The sequence below is a fragment of the Boleophthalmus pectinirostris genome, unplaced genomic scaffold (assembly GCF_026225935.1).
Source record: "Boleophthalmus pectinirostris isolate CB_2022bp ecotype Guang Dong unplaced genomic scaffold, ASM2622593v1 HiC_scaffold_7, whole genome shotgun sequence".
Classification (NCBI taxonomy): Eukaryota; Metazoa; Chordata; class Actinopteri; order Gobiiformes; family Gobiidae; genus Boleophthalmus; species Boleophthalmus pectinirostris.
This window is the reverse complement of record NW_026571473.1, coordinates 7102263-7126051: the sequence shown is the minus strand read 5'-3', so window position 1 is coordinate 7126051 and position 23789 is coordinate 7102263. Positions and strand designations below refer to the sequence as shown.

At 37.6% G+C, this 23789-nt stretch overlaps 1 protein-coding gene across 2 annotated transcripts; it reads right to left on the bottom strand.

The window, feature by feature from the left end:
- Positions 1 to 317: 317 nt before the first annotated feature.
- On the bottom strand, positions 318 to 23789 carry LOC110167947 (nuclear receptor subfamily 2 group F member 6-like). Of its 2 annotated transcripts, none has more exons than XM_020933353.2 (5): positions 21833 to 23789; positions 17794 to 17888; positions 6977 to 7308; positions 5644 to 5890; positions 318 to 3369 (listed from the first exon to the last, which is right to left on the bottom strand). In XM_020933353.2, the coding sequence occupies exons 1-5, from the start codon at positions 22096 to 22098 to the stop codon at positions 3095 to 3097; spliced, it is 1215 nt and encodes a 404-aa protein (XP_020789012.1). In that variant the 5' UTR covers positions 22099 to 23789; the 3' UTR covers positions 318 to 3094. The 2 variants fall into 2 exon arrangements, with proteins under 2 accessions (XP_020789012.1, XP_055020983.1); XM_055165008.1 differs by lacking the exon at positions 21833 to 23789 and adding an exon at positions 18968 to 19173.

Here is a 23789-nt window from a genome sequence, read left to right as displayed (position 1 = left end):
CCGCAATCATTAAGATCCACAAATCAGTTGCTGTGAGTAAAGTAAATGAGCTGAATGCAAGTGAACCCTAGTGTTAGATTTTACAGTGAATGTTCAAATCATTTCATATTGTCAACATAAAGCTTTTGTCACTTACTCACATTGAAGAGGAACTAAAAGTGGAGCATCATAGAAATAAACTCTGAAAAGATAAAATGATAGATAGATAAATAAATGTAACAGAGACTTAACCACCATTTTGTAAAGTACTGTTGACTGTATTTTGTGTATGTCCGTGTTGATGTCAGTTTTGCATTCACACACCACTCACACTGAAGAAATCTGCATATTTTTATTTCTCAAAATTCAAAAATGTCCAGAAATACAAACAAATTTGCATTTTTGAAGTTTGGCATTTTCATAAAACACAAAGAAACACAGACAAATCACTCAAGTTAATAATTTGACAAATAACACAATTCTCTGAGAAAATGCTGTCACGATCAGCAAGGGGTCGTAGCCAGTGTTGTTTTTACAATTTAAAGCTCCAATATGTAACTTTTCTTGTCTCCGAGGAGATTGCTTTGCCTAGAATGTCCCACAGTATGATCTTATTCTTTTATACATACACGGAGACAAGCGGGTGACACAACAAGCCCAAGATACAGGTCAGGTCTGAGGAGAGGCGAGCACAATCACAGTAAGAATGCAAGATTGATACGTTTAATGCAATACCGTGGAACATTCTAGGCAAAGCAATAACGTCTCCATGGAAACGGGCAAGCGCTAGACTCTCCAACAGATAGAAAAGTTACATAGAGCAGCTTTAACAAAACAAAAGTCAAATGTTGGCATATAAAATCAAGTATAAGAATTTAACATTGTACCACACAACCTCGTAACTTTAAAAACATTCACAATCTGTTATGAAAGGCATCCACAAAATTACAAAAATGTCAAATGCTTTCTTTATAAAACTGTTGAGAATTTTTGAAAATAACTTTGGGTCAAACTTTGGGTACCGCTTCTTCAAAACCGATATTCACATTTAAAAGCATGGAGACATTTTTGAAAATACTTTGATCCCTTTATACTATCTTAAGCACATGAGTATTCTCTGTACAATCAACATGTATAAAATATGAGGTAATAAAGTCAGACAGGATGGAACTGTCCGGGAGCAGCTGTACATTCAACTTGCAAAGTGTTTTTTCTCCACTCGTACCACTGGGGGGCGCTGTAAGACTACGCTTTCACTGTAATACTCCGTAGTGGTTTGTGGTCAGGCATGCCAAGTTTTAAGAGTACAAAATTTACACAAAGATGATGCGAAGATGCTATGAGCGTACGTTTAGTATTGAAACTAAATTGCATACTTCAGATTCTTGTTGCATGCATACATTTTTGTTTTAAATAGTTAATCGCTATGGCAACTGTCCTGATTTTTGATCACTCTGAAAGATTAGATATGTTAAAAAAAAAAGTGTAGAATGACTAAATGAAGGTTAAAACTAGAGACAAATATAAGTTTTCTTCATGATCGCAATATTTTAGACTCCACTTTGCGATATTTTTGGGTCGATATGTAGAAAAATTGTGATTTGAAATGACAACAAATTACAGTTACTGCTTAAATTGTACACTACTCTGCTTAAAACATTAAAAAAATTGAAATAAAGATAATCTTTAGACATCCACAGTTGTGTTTTAACAATAATGGAGCAGTGTCATCACATTTTTTTCTTTATATCTGTCCTTTTTTTCTCTTTATATCTGTATTTTCTTTATATCTGTCCTTTAAAGCTGCAATGTGTAACTTTTCTGGTGAGATGTTGTACTTTGCCTGCTTGTTTGGAGTTGCCTCTTTACAGATCTGACCTGTAACTAGGCCTTAGTATGTAGAATCACCCGCTCCTTTACATGAGGAGAGATCAGTTTTATCATTATAATGTGCAATCTTGTCACCATGGAGACAAGCAGGTAGCGGACCAGAAAAGTTACATAGTACATCTTTAAGCAGTAGGTCAGCCCAAACTAAATATCTGGGGATTTACGTGTCTCTTTCTAGTTCAAACAGTACTGACGTGAGCGAAATACTATACGGTATGTTTTGGTGGTCCAGTCTGGTCATGGGGCCTTCTACATTGCAATACAACATTATTATTATTCTAATTATTATTTTGCCTATGTGTTGTTGTGCAAAATGATCCTTTGCAGTCTTCAGAAATACATTTGGTAACAAAGTCTGTCGTCTGTGTCCCACAAGCTTTAAAACAATGTAGAGGCCTGAAAATAGGGCTGCTATGGCTTCAGTGAAACTCGGCTTGGGTCCACACGGAGAGAGAGATAGAGGGGGAAAGAGAGAGAGGGGGGGGTCGGAGGAGGTAGAGATGGCATGTAGCCTTTTACAGTCTGTATTTATGTTTGTCCAGAGCACCAGAGATCAGACAGAGGACTTACAAGTGCTGCTAATATACAGTATCTAGAAATGAGAATAAGAAATCTCCAGCTAGAATCGTTTATAAGTGGTGTTGTATTTTCCTTCACACCTATATCTTCCAAATCACTGATAAATTTAGTTTTTTGCACATTTAAATCCAAATTAGACTTGCCTTTTCCTTTTAAAGTAAGGAAACTGTAAGTGCACTGTGTAACTTTTCTTGCTTGGGTGGTTCTGTTGCTCAAATAAATGGTGAAAAACATGCATTTTTACAGTGAATGGGGTCACCTCTCCACGGATCTGACCTGTAACTTGGCCTGGTGGTGTGACCTACTTTAACTATGGAGATGGATACATTTAATGCCATACTGTGGAACATTCAAGGCAAAGCTATTTTCGGATTCTAGAATGTGATGGGGTTCATTCTCAAAAGTTTAACCTTCTACTGTAAAAGTTACACTGTGCACCTTTAATCTGTGTTTTTTTACCTACCTACTACTATCAGTAATTTCTATTCCACGGGTTTGAATTGGCCCTATGGTTAAATTTCACAGAGAATGAAAAAGTGCTTCTGAAACACCTGCATAACTCTTGTCTGCTTTGTTTAATATTACAAATCTTTTATTGTGTTGTGAATCCTCTTTGTCTGATCTCTGCTCTGGCGCCTCCTTCTCTTCACTGTCCGGGGACGTAGGGCCAGCTGATGGAGCTCCCAGACAGCTGCATGTCCCGAATCAGAGTCTCGATGGGAGTTTTCCCCACGAGCCTCATGAAGAAGAGCTGTGAGATGAGGTTAGCGGGGACAGCGCGGAGGGCAGGTAAACGCAGTAGGAGCCGGCCGAAGCGTTGTGGCTGGTTTGGGTACTGCAGCCTCTCGTACTCGGTCAGAGCCACCTGAGCCTTCTCCTGCAGGGACTCCACGTGGGCGGGGTCTGTCAAACCACACGCATCTGAGGAGACAGGCGAGAGAGGGGTTAGATATGTTTCATTTACAAACATTTCTAATAATAAATTCATGTGACATTGTTTTTTCTCAATAGCATCAGAAAGTGGTGCAATTAATCAACCCAAGGCGTGATTGTCTGTTAAAAGGACTTTAAACCTTGAGATGAATAGGACCATGTGAAATAATGATGAGGTATCAGATATCGGTTTCGATACTAAGTTATTTGCTGGACCAGATATCGGGTTCCAAATATCAGTTCAGCTGGTATCCTGGTTGGACATACAAATGTATGTAATAAGACAATTTTTTTTGCAAAAACTGTAAATCTCCCATGATTATATACAGGGTACCCTCCGGTTTGACTAGGGTTTGACTACCCCAAATTTAAGACTGTTCTGAAATGAAGATCTTTTTAAGACCACTTAATTGAAAATTAAGACCAACATCACATTCATTATGCGGGTGAAAAACACCAGGTCTAATTCTAATAATGACCAACCATCTACCGGTATTATATCTAGAATCAAAGACTACGTTTATATGATGACTGTCGGAACAGAAGACACAAAAGTGGAGTTGCATCTTCACTTTTTATTCTGTGTTTAGTCGAAAGGAAATCTGCATGCATATGGTGACGCAAAAGTGTGTGGAATTGGATTGGGTACGCATGTCAGGCGGCTCGGTGGTGACTCTAGGTGGTGATGTATGTGACGTAAATGCGTACGTGACATGAGCAGATCTGACTAGAGTTTTGCGTCTTGGGCAGTGTAGATGGAACTGATTGTTTACTCATTGCCGGCGGCAAAAACCAAAGTATTGTTTGCAATTAGATGTTCATTCACGTTACGTTATTTCATATTTTTTTCCCTCCCTCCATTTAACATTGCACTGCAGCAATGAGTAAACAAAAAAATAGGCTGATGAAATTTATGACCTTTGTGAAAAAAATAAGACTTGGACAACATAATTTAAGACTTTTAAGGCCTTGATTAAGGAACATGAATTTTAAGACTTTTTTAAGATGTTTAAGGCCTCGCAGCTACCCTGCTATAGTTCCCTCCCTTATCAAATTAGAGGGAATTTAATCCACATTCTTGTCTTCCTTCGGGTTAATTATGAACTACAATACTGCAGTCCTATTTTAAACCTGTTAAATATTTTCTTAGTTGGTTGGTCTTGGTGTCAAAGGTTTGACAGCCTTACTCTATTGTTCTGCCATGACCCTCTCTCCACCCTGGAGCCTCTTGAACTCTGAGTCTCGTGTTTTACTCAAACACAAACAGCGTTAGTTTACAGTAAAGCTATGCGGTCAAACAGGTTAAGTCCATTAACCCTGCCACTGGAGCAAGAAGTACTCAACTGTGTTAAGGGGAAAGTATACAACACTCAAGTTAAATTATGACAATAAAATATACTTTTTAATTAAAAAGAAAATATATATATATATAATATATATATATATATATATAAAATAAAATAAATTATTTTAGGGACAATTAAAGAGTCAAATGCAGTAATCTTCATAAATAAAGGACTTTTTGGAAATCAAAAAATACTTTTTTCAGGGCTCCAAAATATGTAATAATATATAATATGTAAGCTACTGTGAGTGGAGTCCACAGATCTGGTATGTTTGTCTGATGGTGTCACTTGCCTCCATGGAGAAGTTTATTGTCATACTGTGGAACATTTCTGGCAAAGCAATAACATCTCCATGGAGACAAGCACTTAGCAGACTTGCCATCATTAAGTTAATGCACCTTTAAAGCTACCATCTGTTAATTTTCTTTAAATTTTTTACTAGTAGATGTCAAATGTGAAACCTGTTCCCCCCTTCACCTGACCTTTGTTCAGGCTCACCTGTGCTCTCTGCTCGTCTTCTGTCAGACAACAGCTGAGACACTATCAGACAGCAGTAATATAGAAAGCAACTAGTGGTGATATGTGAGAATACAACATGGTGGGGTTTCTGTCAATCTAATTATGGATGGTATCTTTAAAGCAACATTTATAAGATATTAATTATCATTCAGTTATAAACAGAAGAGCTCCAAATGTGCCTACACCTTTACATCTTTTACTTTAATATAGTTATTTTCCTCACATTCACACGCACTGAACACACACTGAACACACACTGACCACACACTGACCACACACTGAACACACACATTCACACGCACTGAACACACACTGAACACACACATTCACACACACTGACCACACACATTCACACGCACTGAACACACACTGAACACACACATTCACACACACTGACCAGGTGAGAAGAGGGCGATGGCCTTGAGGCAGCTGTACTCGGCCGTGTCCACCTGGAGTCGGTTCAGTTTTTCCACCTGATCCTGGAACACTCTGACCTGGTCCATGAAGGAGACCACACGCTCGGCAGACATGGGTGAGGAGTGGAAACCCGCAGCGGCCAGCAGGGGCGCCATGTGCAAAGGCAGGGCGGACTGAGCGGCATTTAAGATGAACAACTCACTCCAGCTCAGCCTCAACAGCGCCACCTACAGGAGGAACAGAAAGGAACAGTCACTCAGAGCTCCGCGATGTTCAGGTGAAAACTAGCTGAAGACTTGCAACTGGATTTCAATCATGACATAGTTTTAGCTGATGTATAAGATTTCAAAAAGGAGTCAAGATCCGCTGTAGGTCATACCAAATATTTATTAATCAAAAACGTATTTATTTAAATGTTTTTATTTTTTTAAATACATGCGAGCACAGTATTACTAGATCATTGCGTGCACTGCTTATTACCATCTGTTCAGTTTGGTTGAATAGCAACTAGGGGTGAAACGATATCCAAGTCTCACGATACAATATCATCATGGTATGAACCTCACTGTACCATATTTATTGCGATATGGTGTGAAAGCTCACGATATGGTGGGGAGGCTCACAATTAGGGATATAAAAATATCCAAATCTCTCAGTATGATATTTTTAGGATATCCATCTTATGGTATGATATTTATTGCAAAATTTTGTGAAGGCAAAAAAAAACTGTTAATACGCTACTTTTTCTTCTTAATCCAAAGAACTAAGACTTAAAAGTGCTTAGAACTGTTATTTCTTCATGTAGTCTACACTGAAATGGAGCAAAGGATCATGGTCTATGTATTTCCCTCTGTCTTTTTTTAGCTATTGCTGCACCATCTCTTCATTTTGTAATTCAATATATTGTGATGGCCCACAATATTATCGTGAGAACTTTGACGATTCGATATCACGATATTTCGGTTATTGTTACATCCCTAATATCAACTATAGACTTTTATTCCACACTCTAAAAGTTCATTTTTTTATGCATCAACTTAAATTTATAATAACTACAGATGCACTGACGCAGCTTTTTTTATTTCCAATACCAATACTGATACTTTGGCCTTAAGTATCTGTGGGTTCCCGAACCCAGAAGATTATACTTATTGCATTCATTTATAGCCCAAATCCGTGCCAATATCTGGTACCAATATGAGACTTGGTTCATCCCTGGTTATAACAAGGTCAATAAAGAAACCGGTTACGGTATGTAAGAAAATAGTTTATTTAATTAAAGGTGAATGGTAAGTAAAATGATCTCTTCTCACCTGCTCTGACACTGGTAGTTCAGGGAAGTATGGTATATTTCTGGCCCACTCGATGGTGCTGAAGAGAAGCCGTGCTGCCAGTTCACAGATACTGTCTATGCCCATGACAGAAGCCCCCCCGGACCCCTGCATCTGCGCCTGTCCGTAGGGGGCACTGAACCGTCCGCTGGGGTAAGGCTCTGCACGGAGGAGCTGGGAGATGAGCTCTGAGACCGGCTGACCATTGAAGTAGTCGGGCCCCATGTGACCAACGCCGGGACCCCCCACTCCGGCCCCCAGAGACCCAGGGCTGATCACAGCATGAGAGGGAGGGACTCTGCCCCTCTGCACCGCTGTGGACACAAGCGCATGATTATGTTAATGTGCATGGGTTACAGAATGATGAAAAGTTAGGACTCTTGCTGTAGCAGTTAACAATACAAAATATACATAAAACTAAAATGTACACAGATTTCATACAACTGTGTGTACAATACAAATCCAAATTGAGTTAATACATTTAAAGAGCCTATATTATGTTATTTCTGATCTATGTTATCTTTCCTCATCGAAAACTGACCTGGAGTGGTGTTTTGTTTCAATCACACATGTTTAATACACGAACCTTGCAAATTTAGGCTTTTTTGTGTGAATTTTGAGTTCTTCTCTCAAACGGAAAACACTCTGTTCCACTTTGTGATGTCATGTGATAAAACAGAAAGTGCTCCCCTGTGTTTTTAAACTCCACAGACCTTCATTAGAATCATTTGGATAATTGGATAAGCCCTGGAATTTCCAATCTCTACTTAACAAAAGGTAAAAGGAGCTGTTCACTTGAAAACGACCTCTGCATGACATCACAAGGTGGAGCAGAACATTTTGAGCTTTAGAGATGCAGACAGACTGATAATAAAGGATTACTCAAACATGTGTGAATGAAACAAAATACAACTCTGAGTATGTTTTTGAGGATATATCAATTTTGTGTAAAATAGGATCAACAATAATAATTGAAAGAAGGCTGAACTATTGTTGAACTAATAAAAGAATTAGATGAATTTCAGAACATGTGTGTAGAATTTCTTAACTACAGGGTAAGCCAGTTTTGACTGTTTGTTTTGTTGTTCGTAGAGGACATTCTATTCATAGATAAGATAACTGCAGCCACTGACATTTGAAAATTGCGACAATTAAAATAACAATTATAGTTCAGTGGTAATACAATACAGTAATGCTCCTTAAGTAGCACTGTGTAACTTTTCTAGTAGACGATCTGCCACCTGCTTGACTCTATGCAGATGTTATTGTTTTTTCCTAGAATGTTCTACAGTCTGGGATTTAATTTAACTATCTCCATGGCAAGCAGGCATATCACCAGGTCAAGTTACAGGTCAGATCTGTAGAGAAATGGGTCCGCTTGCAGTAATAATGCATGTTTTTGTGGTAGTTTTGAGAAATAAAAACTATTAGGATTGAATAAAGAAGATATATTTGTTTAATGCCATACTATGAAGCAATAACATCACCATAGAAACAAGCAGATGGCAGACCCTCCACCAGAAACGATACACAGTGCACCTTTAAATAAAACACTAGATTTCTTCTTTTGATTTTAAAAACAGGGAGAGAGCTGTAAAAGGGATTCTGCAATTGTAGATATTTTTGAAATGTTTGTTCACATTGCCTTTCCCTAATGGAGAAAGGACGAAGCTAAAAACACTGTTACAAATGGACAAGAGCTAATCAAAGTACACGAGAGTAAAAGAGAGGGAAAGAGAAGACAGCTGAATGTCACTGGTGTTGATATAAACATTGTGTAATTTAGGTCACAGGTCTCCAAAGCTGAGAGCTGCTCCAGAGCTGAATATAGGCCTATGTAATGACCCATACAGTGTTTAGTTTAATAATAACATCAGATGTGTAGTAGTAGCCTAATTATGAATACAGGGTTACAGATGACTTTTTATGATTATTTTTTAGCCACAAAATGAGAAAAACAATATTGTGTGATTTTTTTCCCCATGTGTTTTGTTTTGGATTTGACAAAAAAGGGGTTTAAGTGCTAGAGAGTCACATTTCTTGAGAAGCTTTAGGTCCAAAAAGTAGTACTTCAGTGACAGAAAATTTTATAAGTAATAAAGTAAGTAAGTAAATCGAAAATGGTGAAGCCAACCCAGCTCTATTATTTTTTACAAGAGACCTAAACAGATTTTGCAATAAAATCGTAAAAAATAATAACATAGTACCCTTCTTGTTATGCTTTTTTAGTTTGTGGAATCTTTAACTTTCAGTGTCCAGGTCAAATTGTCATACTCAATTGACACAAACTTGTTTCTCTCAATGTCATTTGAAATTCTCAGTAATGTCTGTGTACTATAAATAGCAAAGGTAATACTTTATAATGGAAAAGTTCATCTAAAAGGTGCACTATGTAACTATTCAGGTGAGGGGCCCGCTTCCTACTTGTCACCACGGAGATGTTACTGCTGGGCCATGAAAGTCCCACAGTATCACATTAACATATCTATCTTGTAGGAGAGTAACAATATCCAAGTCTCACGATACGATATTGTCACAGTATGAACCTTACGGTATGATACTTATTGTGATATCGTGGGAAAGCTCACGATATGGTGGGGAGGCTCACAATTAGGGATGTAACAATATCTAAATCTCTCGGTACGATATTTTCATGATATACATCTCAAGGTACGATATTTATTGAGATATTTTGTGGAGGCTGCGAACAACGCTGTTAATATGCTACATTTTCCTCTTAAAATGCCTTGACAAGACTTAATCCAAAGAACTAAGACTTAAAAGTGCTTAGAACTGTAATTTCTTCCTGTAGTCGGCACTGAAATGGAGCAAAGGTTCATGGCCTATGTAGTTCCCTCTGTGTTTTTTAGCTATTGCTGCACCACAACTCTTAATTTAAGCAAAGAGACTTGATATATTGTGATGGTCCATGATATTATTGGGAGAACGTACGATACGATATCACAATATTTCCGTTATTGTTACACCCCTACTATCTTGCATTTATTCCATTACATGTTTTTGTATTTTACTTTAAATAAAAAGAAAACCTTGAAAAACATACATTCTTACTGAGACTGGGCTCTCTCTTCCATAGATCTGACCCATTACTTCATTAATTAGCATCAATAATTGCGTCAGTTGCTTGTCTCCATGAAGATAGATAAGTTTAATGCCATACTGTAGAACTTTTTAGGTTAATTTCTAAGTATTTCTAACTATCTCTAAGCAAGTGTTTTTGTAGTTTTGTTGTTTTACTTTTACACAGTTGCTTTATTATACTTTATAGTGTTAAATGGTTAAAAATGTGCTATAGAAATTAGAGCCCGACCGATATATCGGCCAATATGGGCACCTGGAGACATATCGGCTATCGGCCGATATGCTTGCTGATAGGGGCCGATATTTCACGTGGGCATGTTATACCTCGTTATAAAGCTTAGACTCTCTACATTATGTTCATTTAATCCAATTTACAGACAGATAAATGTCCTAATAAGTGGCTCCGCATCAGTATTTATCTGCGGTGTAATTTGTCTGTGTCTGTGTCCGTACTTTCCCTGAACACACCACCAGAGTGACGTCACTTCACTCGCGTGTGTTTGTTTACACCCGCAGCCGTGCGCAACATTGAGATTATATTCTTTTTTGGACAATCGGTTTGAGTCTGGATTAAAAGGACATTTATTAGTGCAGACTTGTGATGTGAGGAGGAGCCTGTGTGAGCGGTGAGTGTTGGAAATACATCGACTTTGAAGCTAGTTTAGGTGTTGTTAGCGGTTAGCTGCTGTAGCTCCCGCACATGAACAGTCTGTTTTCTATTGGTCTATTGTAAAGTGACTATATTGGCCGTATATTTGTTACTGGACCAGCATTGATATGTAAATGAGCTGTGAATAGACGTGTGAATGATCCACATTTATGCATATAATTAACTACCGCGGTGCGCAGCATTTACGGCTAAAGACTAATAGCTAGGAGTTATGGGTCGGTCGCGATCGAAGCGGCTCTTAGAGCGAACGGGAGCTTGCTTCTTATTGGGAGCCGTGTTTTCTCTTTTTCTCACTTTTTCTCTTCATGCCGCATGTAGACCCGTAGTTTGACAGCAGCAGCGGCTAAAAACTAAACTTTCAGAAATCTGCGTGTGCATAGGATTAAAAAAAAGTGCATATTTGGCTGCAGTTCAGCATAAAATGAATAAACCAGGACTAATCTTGGGCTCGAGTGCAGGAGAGAGATAGAAACCGAGTCCCGACACTCAGTCCTGGTTCAGTTCTGGTTTAGTCCTGTTTTACACATGGTTTAAATCTGTTTTAGTCCTGGTTTAGTCCTTTTTCAGTCCCTGTTCAGTTTTGGTTTAGTCCTGCTTGCAACAAAACAATCTCAAGAGTTGCTTGGGAGCCGAAAGAGCCAGCTGCTTTAGTGAGCCGAGCCAAAAGAGCCGGTTCTCCAAAAAAAACAAAACTGGAATACCCATCACTAGTAGCTAGAATGTGATGCAAAAATGCTATTAGGCCAATCTATTGTATGTAAATATGATGTAAAGAGTCAAAATAACAATAAATGTTGCCTAAATAAACCCAATTTAGAATCCACTAGAGCCAAACCTAAGTTTTTTAATCAATTCAAGATTTACAGTGAATTTTTACATCACTAAATATATCGGTGACTTTATCGGCTATCGGCAGCTCCTACTACCATTATATCGGTTTCATATCGGTCACAACAAAATCCATATCGGTCGGGCTCTAATAGAAATACAGTGTACTGGTAGTGGACTGGAGCTGTGACAAGAAAGTGCCAAAGTGCATTTTAAAAACACATTAGAGAGCGTGGAGGTGGCCAGTTCCAGGTAATGTGGAAACAGTGAGGCTGGGGCTGCACACTCAGCGCTTCGTGAATAACTAGAGCCCAATATAACTCCGTGAACTTTCACCTCTGAACATTATGTATGGACCAGTATCACTGACAGAATCTGAAAGAAGACTCCGCTGACAACACCACAATTACACACTGCTTAGAAATACATATATAAACTAGGAAGGGTGTAGAGAAGCAAAACAATATATGTGCCCCATAGTTTTTGATAAGAATCATAATTTTTTGAATAACTGAATCTCATTTATGGAGTATAAATGCCACTTATTGCCTATATTTAGTCTTTAAGCAGACATTTTTGATGAGTGTAATCAATTTTTTTTAAGTTTATCACAATGCAATTAGCAACAAAGTCTAATTTTGTTATGTAAATATACTGTAGTCTAGATTATTTTAGACTGAGAGCGAGAACTTTAGACTATGAAGAGACACCATAGTCTCCTGTATTAACAGGAAATACTGTGAACTTATTATCAAAGGAAGAATAGCCAAAAACGTTATCAAGTATGAGTACAGTTACTTCAAAACATATGAAGTAGTGAAGTACAAACTAGTCCAGGAAAGTACTCTAATCAAGTGTGAGAACCATTACTTCATAATAACATTACTCAACTCAAAATACAGGTCAAAGTAACACTAAAAAAAAAAAAAAGAGTTAAAAAAAGAGTAATTGTAAATGCCAGGATGTAACATCTGATTTGTAAAATTTGCTAAATAATTAACAAAGATTTTAACATCTAACTTCTTAAATAGTGATATACAAATGTTAATATTGTTCACATAAAGGTTTTGTCACTTATAAAACTATAGGTATTTCTCACATGGACAGTAAGAAAAGTAAAAAAAAAAAAAAAACTGTAGTAGATTAAGATCACTATAACTAATACTACAAAATATAAATATTATCTCCACTGGTTATAAAGGTCTCTAAAGGTTATAGACAAAAGGAAAATTCAATTCTGTTAACTGGGCAAACGTTTTAGAGTAAAACGTTTGGTGGTCCAGTTGCCAGAATTTCATTTCTGTATCGCTTTCGATCGTACCTGCACGAATGAGGGATTGCACAGTTATAGACGACAACAATTTGAAAAACAAACTTGAAAAAGAAGCAATGTAAGAAACAGAAATGCTCAAATAACTCATTTTGTTTAGTACAACTCAAGTACTATTATTAATACTACATATAGACTAACAACTGTTTACATGATTATAACTAGTGCTGTCATGCGATAAAAAAAATTGAGAGATTAATTAATTATGATCTGTAATTAATTAATCTAATTAATCTCATTTTAATCTCACCTAAAAATTGCTGAGAAAAGCCTTCAATTTGAGGTATTTTCATTTAAATTCATTATTACATTATTGTGGCAGATCAAAAGACTGATATAGATTTAAAAAAGTGACTTTATAAAGTCATTTATTGTTTAACAAATCTCTCCAAATTGGCTGTTGAGCCCAAGTCTCCATGAATTAGAAACTGTTTGCTGTAAAGTAAAGACGAGGAAATCTGAACATAACTTTTGTCTACTTAAAGACAATAAAAAGTCCAGTCTTTCCTTAACCATATTAAAAATATTATTGATAGAGAAATGCTTTATATATGAGATCACTGGTTTTAGTCCTTGTTTTAGTCCTGGTTTAGACCTGCTTTAGTCCTACTTTAGTCCTAGTTTAGTCCTGGAATGGATTAATCCTGGTTTTAGTCCTGGTGTTAGTTCTGGTTTAGTCCTGGTTTAGACCTGGTTTTAGTTCTGGTTTTAGTTCTGGTTTAGTCCTGGTTTAGTCCTGGTTTTAGTCTTGGTGTTAGTTCTGGTTTACAGGAGGAAGCGCGGTTTACGCAGCGTACGCGAGAAAACACGATCCACACGCGGCTCACGGGAGCACGTCAGTGTCCGCGCAGTGTCTACGGAAGGAAACGTGGTCCGCGCGTTCTCAGGTTAATGACGATAATGAAGGTGTGTGTTTGTGTGTGTGTTTGTGTATAGGACAGTAGTGCAGACATGAGCCTATGCAGGTTGTTTTCACCAGTGACATTTAAGTTGTAGGCGATATTATATTTGTTATTTTCTTTTATATTTCACGTCGGGAGAAGAATTTCCAAGACACGAATGTGTTTTTACCTGTGCACTGCTGCCTCTGTTCTACTGGCTCTTCGACCTCGTCCATTGTGACTGACGCCGCCAACGTTAACATGACGTTTACATCGCTGTTACTGCGCGCGTTTTGTGTGGGTTTCCGGCAATGAGTGGAATTACCGAAATTAAAAAAATTTATAAATGTGTTTTTTGTGTGTGTGTTGTTGTTGTCCCAACAACACATAAAAACAGGTTTTATAATAAAGCAACTCGCATACAGAAACACTAAAGTTAGAGATTAAAAATGAGATTAACGCGATTAAAAAACATAACGCGCTAAATATGACTGTAATTAATTAATCGCAATTAACGCGATAATTTGACACCCCTAATTATAACATTATACATCAATAGCTTTCTTTATTTTTGTATAGTTTTTGTGAATTACTTAAACATGCCGTCTCAAATGAAGTATGACGGCCTTTTTCCACAGTGCTGTGTTTGACCCTTGTTAAAATGCCTTGGCTTCACTGATCTTCATTAAACTGCCCCTGGACGCTTTCCCCAGAGCTGACCTCACCTCACAAGAAGAACTGCTCTAAACCTGTTCTGGTTGATGATGACTGAAGTATTTGACTGGAAATTCCAAGAAAATGGCCGTACTTAGCAGCTCTTTGTTCACGGGTCACTGATTATAGTTCATGTAGGGCTGCGGTTGACTAAAGAACAGATTCTTGGTTGACTAAAGACATGTCCAGCAGATTGATGAATTACCTAAAAGGAGGCGTGGCAAAATGATCAAAACTATTATGATCTGACCATGTATCTGACCTAAACTGCACTCACAGGACTACAACTGCACAGGAGTTCATGCAAAAACAACTACTTAGAATAGAAAACTGTGTATTTATATGTAAAAATGCAGATTACTCATGATACACACACATCTTTTACAAACTCACTCGATGCATTCTCCTTTTTGCTGTTCATAAATCCTTCCATTGGGATTCTGCCATTTTCTTGTCTCAATAGAGAGAATGTTATACAATGTGACATTAAACATACATCCTATTCTTCCAATTATTCAGAGTTATTGTTCAAAAATACAATATTCTTACACTGAGCAGGTAATCTATCCACCCATCTGACCATGGATCTGTTAAAAACAACTGACCTGTAACTTGGCCTAGTAGTGACACGGAAGTAAATAAGTTTAAAACCATACTGATTTGTCACATGTCCCAGGTACACACGGGTGGGCCAGGACTAAACCAGGACTAAACCAGGACTAATCTTGGACTTAAGAGAGAGAACGCCGAGCAGTTTGTCCGCAAAGAACGATCGGGCAATTGCCGCGTTTAACTCCGTGAGGTGCGGAGCTGAGCCGGTCCTTTCTCCTGTGGTCACCTCCAGGCCCGTCCTGACGGTGAGTCCTGTTTCAGGTCTGGTTTAGTCCTGTTTTAGTACTAGTTCAGTCGTGGATTAGTCCTCCTCTTCAGTCCTGGAATCAGTCCTGGGTTAGTCCTCCTGGTTTAGTCTTGGTTCAGTCCGTGACGTAGGCGGCGCAAAAGTTTGATATAATCTCGGGTTAACGGGCAGGTGCGGTCCTGTCCTGCGCGGTTACGTTGTTGTACTGCGAGGGTGCGGTCCTGTACTGGGGTCTCCAAAAATGGAGCCGTGCGGGACTCTGCGTTGTTGGGCTCCATTATGGAATAAATGAATCTTCAGTTTGTTACATAAAGAAGGAGTAAAAATAACAAAAGGACGACAGCAGCAATAAGTTTTAAGAAGGAAGTAAAAAGGGTTGCACCTGTCCTGTCTGAGAAAAGTGTATAAAGTTTGTGGTGAGGGGTTTTACAGCCTTAACACAGATAGAATAATTGTAAAATATAAAGCAGACGACTTCGTGGATTTCACCTATCGCGGGTTATATTTAGAACGTAACTCCCGCAATAAACGAGGGACACTGTACTCTCACCTCACAAGCTGCGCACATGGTCCCGACCGGCATGGAAAACGGAGAATTTCTTGTACAAGTCATTGTTAAATGGGCATTTGTGCTTCGGTATGTTGCAGACTGACCGACTGTTTGTGTCTCGCTCCTTCTGAGTCACAGACGCTACGAGAGACGCTCAGTTTAATGAACGGTACTGAAAACCCGGACATTTGCATCACTTTATAAAAAAATAAAAAAAAACCCGGACGCCCCGGACATGACGCAAAATACGGACATGTCCGGGGAAAAACGGACGTTTGGTCACCCTAGACTGACTCACATGTTAGTCATGAGTGCAGTTTTATACAAGAAATGTCCCAGCATAAATTGCCATTTGTTAAGGTAAAATACAGAAAAGCTGCATAAAAATGACGAAAACAGAAAGAAAATGTGACTACTGACTCACATTAGTGCTGAGTGCATAACATTTTCCCTTAATTAAAACCATGGATGTCCCAGTTATTGATTTTGAAAATCTGATCACCCTACAAAGTACGTCTTTAAAATGTGGATAAATTAATCGAAAAAGAATGCAAATTGGCTGAGATGAGCCTTTCCATCAGTAAATTAGGAGCTAAATAGAGAAATTATAGTATTTTCAGGCCTATGTAATACTACTGAAAATTCTTAGCAAAATACATGCCTTTTCTTGTTGCTTTTCTCTTTGACTTGGACTTTGGTGCTTTGATCTAAATTATCGAATATGCGCCGTGAAAACAAATTAATAAATGAGCCTATGATATTAAACATTAGCCATACAATTCCTTATTTACTTTGCGGGAGATTCAGGTTCACTAATTGGTCAAATCAGTTGTCACTCATCGATTTTAGTCCCGCCTTCTGTCGCGAAACCCTTTCTTGATTGGTTGAAATAGCGTCCTAATTTTTTTTTTTTTTTCGGTGGAGAAATGTCAGGTAAGCGGGCAAAAAGTTCAAATATAAAATAATAATGAACTGGGTTTAAAATCTAGTTAAATATTAAACACAGACTTGTTTTATCAGTAGGCTGCAGGACTTCCAAAAATAGATGCTTCTATCTTCTAAAAGTTAAAAAGTTAGTCGAGACAGAAACACGTGGCTAGCTGAGCAGTTAGCCACCAGAGGACGCCATTATACAACATCATGTCTGCAGCTTTATAATGATACAGCATGAGGCAACTATTTTCTCTAAAATTGTTGTTATTGTTCTCTTTTATAGGTTATTATTTTGGTTTCGAATAACGGTGTCAGTAAATCCTCGTCAGAGGCTAAGCGTGAATAAAGAATAAAGCACTACAGAAGAAATGTAGTAAGTATGCCGTGACAAAACACTGGATGAATGCAATCAAATAAATGCATTATAATAAAGAACAGATAGTTAATAATTAATAACCTTAATAATAAAAACTAGAATTATTATATGCCTACTGTTATCTTAAGGCTACATACATAGGTGATTTTCAAAATTCTAAACTGGGACATATCTGGGTTTGGATGGTTGGTATAAATAAACCAAACACGGATTTCAGTATTTTGACAAAACAAATGATAATTTATGCTCTTTTTTACTGTTGGAGGACATCAGATTAGTCAAAAATTGTGATTGCCCTGTTTTAGCTGATGTAATCCTGGTTTAGTCTTAGTTTAGTCCTGGTATAGATCAAAATAGGTCAAAAATAGGGACATTTCTTGTCTAAAACTGGACAAACCACTGGTTTTGTATAAATCTGCTGGGACAAGGGACGCAGGGCTCAACAGTAGGACTGTCCCAGGTAAATAAGGACTTCTGGTCAACCTATACATGCATTTTGACAAAAAACAAAACGCAAACTTGTCATTTAAGTTCCATATGTATTTATTATTCTTACCTTCTTTGCGCATGCCCACTCTGAAACACTTTTTCAGTCGACAGTATTGGCACTGGTTGCGGTGATGTTGGTCTATTTGGCATTCTCTGTTTGATCTGTGAATTAAATAAACAATACAATAAGATAAGAAGTGACACATAGAGTTCACTGAGATGGAATATTAACAATATTTAGTGTGTAGCCCGTTACTAGTATGGGTCATTTGGGGTTGCCAGTGTCAGTAAGATCCAGTGGTGAGATTGTATGTTGCCAAAGTACACAACATTTTTAGCTTGAGCAAGAGTTGAAACGACCATGTTCTGGTTTATCGGCAATGACTCACCCACTGAATCACTGTAAACACAATGAATTCTATCATTTTACATTTGTTTTACATAAACCTCTCGAATTACATATTTCAATCAAAAGTAGAGCCAATCTTTGTAATGGACTCAGTTCTTTGTCAGTCAATTAAGCATTTGGTTTGGAGCTGAGTTCAGACTTTGAAAGAAATGTGACTATATTTTTTAATTAAATACCTGCTTTGTTTACATTAATGAAACTAAATTTAATTGACAATTTTAATTTCTTTGTGATAAAAAAAAATACAAAAAATGTTTACCTTTTTTCCATCATATATTTCCCAACCTTTATTTTTACATATTTCTCATGCCTTTCCTCACTCATTTGTTACTAATAAGTATCTATAATTGTTAAAAATGTTTTGTTTTTTTAAAATGCACCTTTGAAATCCAACCTTAACCTATTTTACTACTTTGTCATTCATATATATGTCTGATTTATAGTCTATTTCTGTTCTCCCCAGAAGCTCCTTTGACCCCTGTATGCTGAGTGAACCCTACAAGCTGCCAAGGCTGTGCCCTTTGTAAATCATCAGTCATTCACGCCCTTTTTACGGCCGGTCTTTCAAAACCTCCTACACTCGCCCTGAAGGTGACAAACAAGTAGAAGGTACAAGGTCTATTCAGGATTTTCGACTTTGAACCAAAATAAATTTTGTCTTGTGTTAGTCTTAAAATTGTGATTTTGGTTTTCAGATGACATCACAACATTGTACTGCCCAATATTATTTAATACAGATGGGGGCAGCTAAAATTAATATTGTTAAAATGCAGATTCTTGTTGTAATGGAGTGAGTTTTGGGTCTTGTCAGGTCCAACATTTGTGTGTGTACCTTTTGGATATTTCATGGCAAAGTAGAAGAGCCAGGAAAAGCTGACTCTTGCCCCCCATCTGCGAGTATGACATCATCACATTCTAGAATCTGAAAACTACAAATTTCAATAAAAAACATTCTTTATTTAGACAATAGAATGTGATTTTCAGAATTAAATTATGGCTTTCCATGTGCTACCAGTCAAACTTTTTTACTCCCCATCTCCTCATAGTTAGAAGTAGGATATATGTCATTATGTAGCAAAGAAAAAAAGGGAAATAATTCTTTCACTTTTTAAAATATTTTATATTCAGTTCCTCACAGTAGCCATCCTTTGCTTTGTTGAAAGTTGTTTACCTTTTTTTCTTTACTACATAATTCCATATATCTTGCTTCATGCATTTGATGTCTTCAGTATGTATCTAAAATGTAGAAAGTAGTGGTGCATTGGCGTATACTAGTCTATGTGCTCTTATGCTTCTGTTACAGCTCAAGATCATTCTAAAGCTATTCATTACAGGTTCATTTCTGTCCTGTGAATGTCACTTTTTAGGATCGATACCTGCCCAAATGAGGATCTACTTTCGATACTAGTTTCAGTATCGATTTTGGATACTTTTAACAACCCTACCTTGCATATATGTGGCAGGCGTGGGTGGAATGGACTCACCACATTGTGTTCTACGGTTAAGAATAATAGCAACGTTGACCTTCTAAACCAATCACATGACTGACCTTCACAGCGTTCTGTTTTTCTCACATAGCTGTTTGCCAGATATACCCAAGGTTGTAACATATCATTTTGCACAGAGAATGGACTAAACCTACTCTGTTTCCATTATGTGTAAATACTGAACTCAAACAATATGAGAGGTAGGAAAAATATGTTGGCAACACTTTATAATGGCTGTGCTTTTAGTAGCCTTAATAAAATATTAAGAAAGACTTAATTCATACTTAACAAAAGCTTACTTACTGCTAGTTAGAAATACCATAATCCTCATTTCTAACCCTAACTTAAAAATGAAAAACACTAACTCTAGAACTGCATTGAAATAACTTATAGCTCCTATTAAAACAGTGAGGTGAATGTTTAATGTATTGTTTTATTGGATTTCATTCATAATTTAATTTTATGTTTAAATTTCATACATGCAGACAGATGTTTTGTATTCTGAATATTCTCTCTTTACTGATGCTTGTGACTTAATCATTGTACACTATAGTACTGGTCCTGGCTTGATCCCAGTTTTGTCCTGGTGTAGACATGGTTTGGTCCTGTTCTAGTCCAGGTTTAGTCCGAGTTAAGTTCCAGTTTAGCTCCAATTTTGATGTGTTGTTCCAGTATGATCTCACTCTGAGTGATGTTACTAAAAAGTAGGTCTATCTTACTTTTAAGAATAAATAATCTGTAAGTTTTTAAAGTATGTATTACGTTTCATCATAGATATCAACCAAATTCATTACGTTAGTACTATTGACAGAGAAATAGACTGTTACAACATAAATTGGTTGGTAATGTCAAGTTAATTAAAACACAGTGGCAGTCCAAAATTGATGTATATATCTTGGAAAACTTGCCCAAATAAATAGTTGTTGGAGCAAAATTGGACAAATCACATAATACAAGATAGCTTCTGTAAATGTTTCAGTAGTGTCAACTTACCTGATTATAGGATTGGATCTAAATTAAACTATTTAAAACCAAAACAGAAAATTTAAACTTCATTCAACTGTTTTGTGACCCACTTTTGGGCTCTGACGGGTAATCAATTTTACATTTCTGTGAAGTCTGTGAAGTCTTTTTTTTTTTTTTTTTTCTAAGCTTCAAAGGTTAACAACTTCCAAGTCTAGGGGCAAAAGTTGAGTCAACAAGAAGGACTTTTACATAATCCAACCACTAGGGGTCAAAAGTGAGTGCACTTTGCTAACCCTATGCAAAGATTTAGAGGGATATTGCCTGATTAATGGCAGTTTAAAGATGCACTATTTGGTCATTCACTTTTTGGTGGGAGGCCCGCCATGTGCTTGGTGTTATTGCTTTGTCACGAATGCTCCACAACTTTCAATTTTGCATTTATTCAAATACAGGTGTTTTTATTGATCAAAATTTTAAAAAAAAAGTCTCCATGGAGATATACAATTTTCATACCATACTGTGGAACCTAATAAATACCTCAATACTCTATCTCGTAGCCCTAACCTTGAACTGAAGTAGTTAAAAATGAAATAGTTACTAGTTGTTCATAGTTGTTCATTATACATTCAGTCTTCATTGTGTTTTATTAAGGCTACGGTCTAGTTATTTAGTAAAAAATGTGATTGAAAATGTCATCTTGTGACTAACCTCTTAAAAAAACTACACTCTTACAACCTTAAAAAAGCACCTATAAGGCGTAATTCAAATAATGTATTCAGAACGATTCAGTTCTGTTAATTACTCTGTTAATTAAGAGGTTAGGAGAATTAAGTCTTTGTTCTTGCTTTATTAAGGCTTATTATGGCGTAGTTATTACAAATTGACACCAAATTTTACATTGCGACTTTCCTTATTCCTGAGGTTAAAGGTGCACTGTGTAACTTTTCTGGTGTAGGGTATTTCAAATGCTTTTCTCCATGGAGATGTTATTGCTCTGGAATGTTTCACAGTATGGCATTAAACCTTTCTATCTTCATGGAGACCAAGTTACAGGTCAGATCTGTGGAGAGGCAGAGCTATAAAACCATCTGTAACTGAATAAATGTAGGGTAGAGTTGTTTAACATCACATTGTGGAACATTCCAGACAGAGCAATGACATATCCATAGAAACAAGCAGGTGATGGACCCTCCACCTGAAAAAGTTACACAGTGCACATTTAATTCCATGTTTCTGACTCTTACCTGCAGGAGTAGTTGAGGTTTCTCCTTACGCTGCGTTTGAAGAAGCTCTTGCAGCCCTCACATGTGAAGACTCCATAATGTTTTCCACTGGACTTGTCTCCACACACCACGCAGTCCACCACGCAGGCCTTATCTTCATCGGCCACATCCACATCGCTGCTGCCGGCCTGAGGTGAGCCATCCTCTTCCTCCCTCCTCAGGTACTTCTCCCCAAGTCCGTTTGTGTCCCCATTAGGGTTACCCCATCCCCCGCTCACCATGGCCATACTCAAGCCCCCGCACGACCCTATAATTATTACTACTAATAACTTTCAAGTATTAGAAGCATGCAGTCTTTTAGGGTAGTGTCAAAACTGTTTCCATAAATGTTTAGAAATTATGTGAGGCACGGCTGGCTTCAAAATATTGTCAAAAAAACAAAACAAAAATTTGTTAAAAAAGTTGTTTTTTCTTGTATATTGTCTTTCAGCTCTCAAAATCAAAATCATACACAAAAAGACTGGTTTTCCAAGCAGGCTTTGTCCAAAAATATATAGTTTTATAGTTCAAGTGACCTCTTCTTTTCAAGTTGGTAGAAATCTTCAATACTTTCTTCAATACTGACTTTTTTGCAATTATCAGAAGTACTTATCAATTCAAAAAGACTGGTTGTCCAAGCAGATATCTGTCCATTAAAAAAAAAATGGAAGTAGTCTTGTAGTCGTGTTTGCTTGACCTCTTCTTCTCAAGTTGGTAAAAATTTGTTATACTTCTATAATGATTTTTATTTATTTTTTTGCAAATGTCAGAAGAATAAAATCATACCAACTGATGAAAAAATACTGGTTTTCCAAGCAGGTTTCTGTTGGTAAAGATAAAATAGTTGTCTTGCAGTCCTTGTGAGTGACCTCTCCCCTCTGGCCGTGTGTTTTTTCTGACCTAGGTCCACTCTAGTGCTTTTGTATAATCCCCTCTTCGCTCCCCAGCCTATTCACGCCTGTGTTTTGTAGCCCTGACCTCTGCTCATTGGCTATCGAACTGCGTGAAAACTTAACATTGAGCAGAGCAGAGTTCAAGCTAGAAAAGAGAGGAAAGGTTGCAGCCTCCTTTGCACAGGAAACAATAAATTAGAACACTTTCTCGCCCCCCTCGTTTTTTTCTGTCTTTACAAGTAATAGACCTCACCTATTCTGTGTAGTGTCACCAAGCGCTTCTCAATATCTCCTCAACAGCTTTCTCCCCAAAAAGACACAAAACATACAAAAAAAAACCTTCAACTTCCCTGCGGACGAGGTTAAAAAGCCCTGCCCTCCTCTCTCTCTCGCTCTTTCTCCGACTTAAAACTAGTTGAACCAGTTTGCTGTTATCTACACATCTAAAGCATTCTATCCAGACACACTATTGACTCTGTTCTGTTTAAATGGCAAAAGTGACGAGAACTGGCAATAAAATGTCCAAAATGTCTATTCAGGAAATCTGGAGACTCCGTTCAGCTATAGCACAGATGCACGCTTGTTTTGGTTGACCTTAAAATCCCCAAATGAATTGCAATTTCAGAAAGTTCTTCAAAGTCCTTCGTCCTCAGTGGAAATAAAGCTGTTTTGTAGTCTTCACCAGCTGTCCTTGGCTCAAATGTCAGTGCGAACCAAAACAAAACAATCTCAAACACAAGTTGTGAAATCTCCCACCACAGCGGTTCAGCAGTGTTGTCCTATGCGCTTTTCTGGTCAGCTAGGTCCGGTATTACCAACCCATGATAGACTTTCTTTTGCATTCCCGCCTAGCTAGTCAGCAGACCCCTTTCCTGTCTTCGGTTATGAATAAGTCGAAAGAAATCTAGTGAAATTCCGAGTGCTGGACGTGTGGAGCCGGGGTCCTCTCCTCGGGCAGCTCTGGGTCTGCCTCTGCCTGCGCTGTGTCCTTTAGAGAGAGTGAACGTGTGGCGGAGTGCGAAGGGATTTGACACTGCTATTCAAGC